This window comes from Cornus florida, unplaced genomic scaffold (assembly GCF_030987335.1).
Source record: "Cornus florida cultivar Cherokee Brave unplaced genomic scaffold, ASM3098733v1 CherokeeBrave_3.0.0_Hap2_Chr08, whole genome shotgun sequence".
Taxonomy (NCBI): Eukaryota; Viridiplantae; Streptophyta; class Magnoliopsida; order Cornales; family Cornaceae; genus Cornus; species Cornus florida.
Window position 1 is genome coordinate 22,227,237 of NW_026775578.1, and position 9,100 is coordinate 22,236,336.

At 34.1% G+C, this 9,100-nt stretch overlaps 1 protein-coding gene and 1 non-coding gene across 2 annotated transcripts; both read right to left on the reverse strand.

Moving 5' to 3' along the window:
* Window positions 1-546: 546 nt before the first annotated feature.
* Window positions 547-649, reverse strand: LOC132271994 (U6 spliceosomal RNA). The gene has a single exon (XR_009469943.1). It is a non-coding gene; the product is annotated as a U6 spliceosomal RNA (small nuclear RNA).
* A 5,882-nt stretch (window positions 650-6,531) lies between these two features.
* Window positions 6,532-7,483, reverse strand: LOC132270770 (norbelladine synthase-like). The gene is made up of 2 exons (XM_059771972.1): window positions 7,201-7,483; window positions 6,532-7,050 (listed from the first exon to the last, which is right to left on the reverse strand). Exons 1-2 carry the CDS (start codon window positions 7,382-7,384, stop codon window positions 6,764-6,766), a joined length of 471 nt encoding a protein of 156 aa, XP_059627955.1. The 5' UTR covers window positions 7,385-7,483; the 3' UTR covers window positions 6,532-6,763.
* Window positions 7,484-9,100: the final 1,617 nt, after the last annotated feature.

Sequence of the window (9,100 nt, forward strand, 5' to 3'; positions counted from 1 at the left end):
CAGATAAAAAGGAATCGTAAAAGAAAATGGAGAAATAAAAAAAAAATTCCAAAAAAGTATAAAATACTAATGGCAAAAGCAACCCACAAAAAAGGGGAGAAAACCCTAGATAAAAAGAGAAACCAAAACAAGCATTGAAGCTTTTGGATTGAAACTTAGAAGGAACTAACCCTTCCCCAAGACGCAAACAGAAGCCAAGATAACCATTGACATATATATACACACAGTTACATACATAAACCGCAGTAATATATATATATACACAGAGAGAGAGAGAGAGAGAGAGAGAGAGAGAGAGCTTAACTTACCAGAGTAATCAATGAAACTTCAAACTGGTTAGGTCGTTCCACGGCTGCAATTCGAATTTGATGCGAGGCATAGCCAAACGAGGAATTTGGAAGAGTTGCAGTCCATCGTAAGCTTCTGGTGCGTCTCAATATGACAGCCTGACAAGTGGAAAGAAAGCAGGGGTTCGGTGGGAAAGTAACGAATAACAAGGGTGTTTTAGTAAAAGTAAAAGCGGGATTGAGGGCAAAAAGGTCAAAAAAAAATTTGGACCATTTCTCGATTTGTGCGTGTCATCCTTGCGCAGGGGCCATGCTAATCTTCTCTGTATCGTTCCAATTTTATCGGATGTCCCCGAAGGGACACGAGTTCGTTGCGACATTCTCATATATTAAGTGTAAAGACTTTCTCTATGTAACCAATGTGGGACTATATATCTAAATGAAAAGTCACATCAAGCCACTCCAAGCCAATTTAGCTTACATCATTGTAATTATTGTGATAAACTATCAACTCTACAAGCTTTCAACACTTGGATCTCTTGATTTGCCGTTCCAGTTAATGAGACGCAACAATTTATGGTAGTTTTCAACCACAAATTTATGTCTATATATTTATATTATAGAGTATATAGATAAATATGTGTATAAAAGGTTTCAATAATTCAATGTAATGATGCTAGTGCACCCATTTGAGAACTTTATAAATCTCCAACGTAATCATGCTAGATGAATTGGTATTTAGTAATGTTGTTATCTCTTCGAAGAACATACCTCTATTGATTTGCATGGATTTTATTTCAATTTAGCTTTTCTAAGGTAAAAACATTAATATTTGCTTGAGGATCCTAATTTTTCTCGTATCAAGTTACAAAAAAAACAAAGGTGCACAAATTTAGACATATAAGTTATAACTCTGGGAGGCAAAGTTTTTTATTCCTTTTTAATATTACTCTATGTAATTGGAAATCAATTTGACCACTTTGCTCTCTAACAAGGTCGTGGAAGAAAATCAGATTAATTGGAAACAACTTCCACTTGACAAATTAGACTGTCAAAGAAAAATTTTATAGCTTGAAACTTATATTACTAATTACGTGTTTAAATATCTTGTTTTCTAAAAATAAATTACCAATGCTTTATAAATTTGTAGATTCGACCTGTACCAAATACAGTTTATACAATTTTTCTCCTTATATGGTGTATCATTGTGAAAACTTACAGATATCTTGTTAGTTTTGTTAAAGGAGGACACACTAAATAAGAAAAATGTGAAAGGAGTGTGCAACCTCCATTACATAACATCACCATAATATTAGTGATATAGCCCACACCCTAATCACATCCTCCAATTCAAAAATCTTTTGAATTTGGAGAATATATCTTTATTCTCAAATGAAATAGATATCAAAAATTTATTCTTAACTTATTTGACCTTGTGCACATTAGTCGTCAATGAAAAAGTAATTTTCACCAGTCTAGCATTATATAGTAGTAGTCTGCCAATACTCAATAATCCAACGCTCTAGAAAAAATGCACATAATTAACCACAGCAGTTCAAGCTCAATTATGAAATAATTAATGATTTTCACAGTTATGTTTAATAAATAGATTTATATATGTCTTATGCATGTGTATATATAGATTTTTCAATTTAATTTACAACAAAAACAATATTTAATTAGAACACATAAATTTCTCAACAGGGCGACTGAAACTAGGAATTGAAACTTCTGTGATCTAAGCACAAACAATATATAATATAGATGAAACTTCTCATGATACTTGTATCGTTGATCCTTTCAATAATCCTACCCACATACGTTTAGATACTCGGTTTATAATTCATTTTCTATATCTAATATACATGTATAGGAATCGAGTATGCACATCCATTCATTTGTGTGTATAACTATATATATATATAGCTAATCCCAAACAAGCTACAATTGAAATTTGAACAAGAACGGCTTAATTTCATCCTTTCTCAATAGCAAACAAACTACAGTTCGAAATTTATTTTACATCATTGATCGATAAAGGGTTGACGAATTTGAAAGCAGAGGCATATAAATCACAGTTTACTTTCAAACCAACGCCACAAACTTCACACAAATGATCCGCAACCAATCTTTTTCTTTTCAAAATTTCAAAGACTGCAATTTTATTATGCAAACAACTCCAAAGGAAATGAGTAATCTTAGGCTAAAATTAAACCTTCCATAGCTTTTTCCAATAGCTCTCCAAAATTTGAACACTACTACTTTCAATCTGAGCACTGCTACATTGTTCCTGCCCTTTACAAAGCTCCAAAGCTATTATATAAGCTGAGCTTAAGAAAATACCCCTTTTATCATATCCCCATACCATTTTATCTTCTTGTTCCACTACACTAAGTAGAAGTTGAAGAATTTTTTGAGCATCATAAGGGCAAAACACCTGAGAAATGAGAGTCCGCTTCCAGGATTAGTCCGAACATCAATGAGATCTGAAACTCGAAAAGCCTGAAAATAATCAGCAACGGTGGATGGCCTAAAATTTTTTGATTGAGGAATCCAATTATCCTCCCAACAAAAAATACTTTTCCCATTTCCTACCTCAACCCAAGAGGGATTATGCCCCTTCCCAGCTTTCAAAAAATCTGAGGAAGGAAAATACTTTCCTTTCAAAACTTCAAACAACAAATCAGTCTTCTGCACTTGAAATCTCCACCCCACATAAGCTAGAAGAGTAAGGTTAAAAGCCTCCACATCCCGAAAACCCAACCCACCGCATGACTTAGGTTTCACCATACAATCCCAACTAATTCAACGAGTTTTAAACTTTTCCTCCCAAACAGCCCACCAAAACTGAAACCATTGTTTCTTCAACCTGTCATAAAAAAATTTTGGGAGCTTGAAGTAAGATATTGCTAAAGAGGGTAAGCATAGCTTTTAACACCTTTCTACTGCTAGGCAACAAAAAAATTTCCTTTCCATCCCCTTATTTTCTTTGCAATATTATGTTCAATAAAACTGAATAACTCCCTACCCAAATACTTCTCTTGGCCCCACTCTTTAAGGATATTAAGTAAATCCCTCAACAAAACTCGATTGACAATGGAGTATTTCGACTAAAAAAAGAGGTTGGACTTGTCAAAATTCACAATTTGGCCAGAGGCTAACTCATATAAGGCAATAATTTGTTTAATTTTAGAGATTTTCTCTTCATTGGCTTTACAAAATAGTAAGCAATCATCAGTGAAAAACAAAATGAGAAATAACAGGAGCCCTCCACCTAATTTTAACACCACTAATGTTACCTCTCGCCACTTCCTTATGCAATAAATCTAATAAGCCTTCAGCAAAAATAAGTCAAGGGGATAAGGGATCCTCCTGCCTTAAGCCCCTTGATACCTGAAAAATACCAGGAGGAGTCCCATTTAAAATAATCTAAAAAACTCACTGTATTCATGCAAGCATGCACGAGTCTGACCCATCTATAATCAAATCTCAGACTCTCTAAAACAGCCACAATATATCTCATTCAACTCGGTCATAAGCTTTAGACATATCTAATTTAATAGCCATATATATTCTTAAGAAAATGCATAATTTCATGGACAATAACAACATTATCATGAATTAAACGCCCCGAAACAAATGCACTTCGTGTTGAACTGATAATGCTTTCCAGCAAATGATGTTATGGTATGCATCCACCTAACTCTGCAGTCTTTTAACACCCCCTCCCCAGCAAAATTTGAAAAATAAAAAAGCACATCCATGATCTCTTTCAACTAAGTAGCTTTCTGAGTGAAAAGAAAAAGGGAAAAAGAACAAAAAAATTAAAAATAAAAAATAAAATCAGTCATATAAAATCTAGCCACAACAATAATAGCTCCCAATCAATCATTAACTAACCCTTCATGATTAGCATCAAGAGCAATCAAGTGATCAGCGAGGTGATAGCAATTGAACTTTGTTAATTACCAAAACAGCGGACATTGAACTACACAAAAAAGTTTAAAGTCCATGTGAAGCAGACCTCGGGCTTGGCATGGAAAGGGAGGATGAGCAATGCTTTGGGACAGAGGAAACCCCCATGATCAAGTTTCAAACTAAAACAATACTTTCTTTTTATTTCAAAATAAATAAATAAATAAAAAGAGCTAAATTTGGATAGGATTAGTGTCCACTACTGTCAATTTGGGAATGATAGGAAAACACACACACATAAAAAAAAAAAAAAAAAAAAAAAAAAAAAATTAATAAATAAATAAATAAAAATAATGCAAGCATAGCAGGAAAAAAGGAATGGAGAACTAAAAAAGAACTCCAAAAAATAGAAAATAGAAAATACAAAAGCAACCCACAAAAAAGGGAGAAAAACCCAGATAAGAACAGAAGCCAAAACACGCATTGAAGCTTTTGAATTGAAACTTAGAAGGAACTAACCCTTTCCCAAGACGTAAACAGAAACCAAAATAACCCCAGATTGACATAATGACATATATATCTACACATTTACATACATAAATCACAATTATAGAGAGAGAAAGAAACAGAGCACTTACCAGAGTAATCGATGAAACTTCAAACTCGTAACATGGTTGCAATTCGAATTTGCTGCGAGACATAGCCAAACGAGGAATTTGGAGGAGTTGCAGTCCATCGTAAGCTTCTGGTGAGTCTCAATATGACAGCCTGACACGTGAAAAGAAAGAGGGGTTCGGTGGGAAAGTAACAAATAACAAGGGTATTTTAGTAAAAGTAAATGTTGGGATCGATGGCAAAAATGGTCAAAAAAAAATTTGGACCATTTCTCGATTTGTGCCGCACTAGTCTCTTGTAACTTTCTCATATATTAGGTGTAAAGACTTTCTCTATGTAATCAATGTGGGACTATATATCTATATGAAAAGTCACATCAAGCCACTCCAAGCCAGTTTAGCGTACGTCATTGTAATTATTGTGATAAATTATCAACTCTGCAAGCTTTCAACACTTGGATCTCTTGATTTGCCATTCCCGGTTAATGAGACGCAACAATTTATGGTAGTTTTCAACCACATATTTATGTCTATATATCTATATTATACTAGTATATGGATAAATATGTGTATAAAAGGTTTCAATAATTCAATGTGACGATGCTAGTGCACCCATTTCAGAACTCAACAAATTTCGAATGTAATCATGTTAGAGGAATTGGTTTTTAGTAGTGTTGTTATCTCTTCGAAAAACTTATCCTTATTGATTTGCATAGATTTCATTTCAATTTAATTTTTTTGAGGCAAAAACATTAATATTTACTTGAGCATCTTAATTTTTCTCATATGAAGTTAAAGGGAAAAAACAAAGTTGCACAAATTTAGACATATAAGTTATAATTCTGGGAGGCAAAATTTTTTATTCTTTTTAAATATTTTATTTTTTAAAAGTAAATTAACAATGTTTTATAGATTTGTAGATTCGTCTTATAACAAATACAGTTTTTTCTTATATGATGTATCGTTGTTAACACTGATAAATATTTTGTTAGTCTTGTTGAAGAGTAATGATACATCTTTCGAATTCAGAGAACACACCAAATGAGAAAAATGTGAAAAAAAATATATATATATGCACCCTCCATTACATGACATCACCATAATATTAGTGATAGAATCCACATCCTACTCATATCCTGGAATTTAAAAATCTTCTCAATTTGGAGAATATATCTTTATTCTCTAATGAAATAGATGTCAAAAATTTATTATGAACTTATTTGACCTTGTGCAAATTAGTCTTCAATGAAATGGTAATTTTCACCAATCTAACATTATATACCAGTAGTCTGCCAATACTCAATAATCCAAGGCTCTAGAAAAAATGCACATAATTAACCAAAGCGGTTCAAGCTCAATTCTGAAATAAGTAATGATTTTCACAGTTATGTTTAATAAATAGATTTATAGTATGTCTTATGCATGTGTATATATAGATTTTTCAATTTAATTTACAACAAAAACAATATTTAATTGTAACACATAAATTTCTCAACAACGGGGCGATTCAAACTAGGAATTGAAACTTCAGTGACCTCTAACCACAAACAATATAGAATATAGATGAAAATCCTCACGATACTTGTATCGTTGATCCTTCAATAATCCTCCAAAAATACAACTAATAGTTCTTCTAATACCTTAGAAACTCCGTTTAAAAATCATTTTCTATATCTAATATACATGTATAGGAATCGAGTATGCACATCCATTCATTTGTGTGTATAACTCTATATATATATAGCTAATCCCAAACAATGAAACAAGCTACAATTGAAATTTGAACAAGATCGGCTTAATTTCATCCTTTCTCAACAACAAACAAACTACAGTTGGAAATTTATTTTATATCATTGATCGATAAAGGGTTGACAAATTTGAAAGCAGAGGCATATATATATATATATATATATATATATATATATATATATATATATATATCATAGTTTACTTTCTGTTTTTGAGGAGATAATTGGCCGAGGCTTCCATAAGGTTCACCAGTGGCTGGATGCTAACGAGTGAAGCATTAGCAGCAGCTTCTTCCTTGATTTCATACTCAATTGTGGACTTGGTTATGCACGAATTCTCACTTTTTTCTATGATTTCAAAGCGAACCCTGTACAGAGTAAACCCTATTTCAAGATATGCTCCTTCAATAACCTCCGCTTCTTTCACTCGATTCTCATCATCAATCTTTGTAAACTTCTCCTTGTAATAAGAAAAAACCGGCGTCCCTAATTCAAGTTTCAATCAAAAACATATCAGATGTAAGTCTGTTCGTTCAACTCATATTATACTAATGTCTAAAGTAATAACACAAAAGGTTTATACGTTCAATTGGACACACTAGTATGTGTTTGTGTGTGTGTATACAGATTGATTACCTGGTGGAAATGTTATTTTGAGGATTGTGCCAGCACCTCCATCACCTTCTACGATGTCGATTTTGTGAATGACATCAGAGAGCTCTTCTTCAGAGAGCCTTGCTAGCCGAAGAGTTCCGTAGAGTTGCCATGCTTCTGTGGCTGAAACTTGCACTTCCATCTCTTCTGAAATTGTTCCAAACATTTTTCTTTTCTTGGTGGGGAAACTAAAAACTTGTTGATGGGATACCTTGTGCAGTCCAGGTCCTATATATTTATATATATATATATATATAGAGAGAGAGAGAGAGAAGGAGAACGTGTATATATTATATATAAACAAATTAATATTCATAGTTTTATATATGTGGTTTATGTCATTGAACTGTACAGAGTGTGTATGCATGAGGACAAATCTGCGGGACCCGAATGTTTGGCTAGTTCTTCTGGACAGATACTGAAGAGAGTGAAGCAGACGGCCGATAGAAGTGTGTGAGATTTTTTTCTTTTTTCTTTTTTTTTTTTTAAACTTGCTAATTTTGAAATCCTTGCTTCATGAACCATGCCATTGGTTTATTGGAAATCCTTGCTTCCTGTTTTCGCCTAATCCCAACAATTGCCGAGCCAAGAGGGATGCAAAAATGAGCTAATTTGTTCGTAAACAATTCAGGCTCAGGTCATAATAGCATTCACCTTAAGTTCATGTTACTTAAATTAACCAAACTCGAGTCTACACCATATATTCACTTATTGAATGAGCCTTGGTAGGGTTTGCTCAAGATAACTCTTGAACATGTTTCTTGCTAATCATGAAAAGTTTTAGCTAAATAGATTTATGTGTAATAATAAATAAATAAAATCATCCATATAAATAGCCACAGCAATAATAGCTCTAAATCAATCATTAACTAACCGTGCACCAGCATCCAGTGCAATCAAGTGATCTGTGGGGTGATAGCAATTGATCTTGTTAATTAGCAATTCAGCAGACATTGAACTACAAATAAAAGTTTTACAAATCCACATACTTTATCAAACAATAATGTGAAGTAGACCTAGGCTTGGCAAGGAAAGGGAGAATTTTTCCTCCTCTTTTTTTATTTTTTATTTTTTTATTTTTTTATTTTTTTTTCAACTACGTAAAAGAGAAACTACCCAACAGGGCTCAAAACAGAAGAGGCATTGGCCTCAATAGCTTGAACAAGCCACGAGGGCCTAACGGACCAATGAAGGTCCCCAAGCTTTTGACTAAGAGCTCATTTTACCTAACTGGTGGGCAATTCCATTACAAGATTTCGGTGTCCAAGCCAGCGAAAACCCACTGGTAGAAGCACAAAGAGAGCGAATATCCTCCATGACCAAAGCTGAAACAGCAGCAGAAGGTGTGAGTTTGATAACGTTCAGACAGTCCCCCTCCGACACCACAGAGCTATAGTCCCACTGAAGAAGAAGATGGATGACGGCTTTGAGAACAAAAGCCTCCGCTACTTCTGGGTTAGAAATTGCCCTGAAAAACAGGGCCGCAATGCGAATAAGACGCCCACATGCGGAGGGCACCACCTTCAGGGATGAATGAACTGGTGGGGAGGGCTGAATATCTTGGTTGCAGGCCTCCACAAACTCCATATAATTGCTTATAGCTCTATCCAAAATATCAGGAGGTTCCCAGTTGATAGAGTTGAAGTTCCAATCATTTCTAGCCTTCCAAATCTGCCAACATATGAATGAAGCTAGGCTAAAGTGCTCTCCTGGATTGGGAATAGAGTTTCAAATCTCAGATATGAGGTGCCATTGTTGATTCCACGAGTTGGACATCGTGGAGGAGAAGTCGAGTCTAAATGGGCTAATTTTCCACCATTTGAAAGGATGGACATAAGAACAGAAGATGCAAGATTGATTCGTCCTCCAAACCACACACCCT

Coding starts and splice junctions, on each gene's coding strand:
- LOC132270770 (XM_059771972.1), bottom strand. CDS start 7,384: ATGTTTGGAACAATTTCAGAAGAGATGGAAGTGCAAGTTTCAGCCACA. Junction 7,051..7,200: donor CAAAATAACATTTCCACCAG/GTAATCAATCTG, acceptor AACTTGAATTAG/GGACGCCGGTTTTTTCTTAT.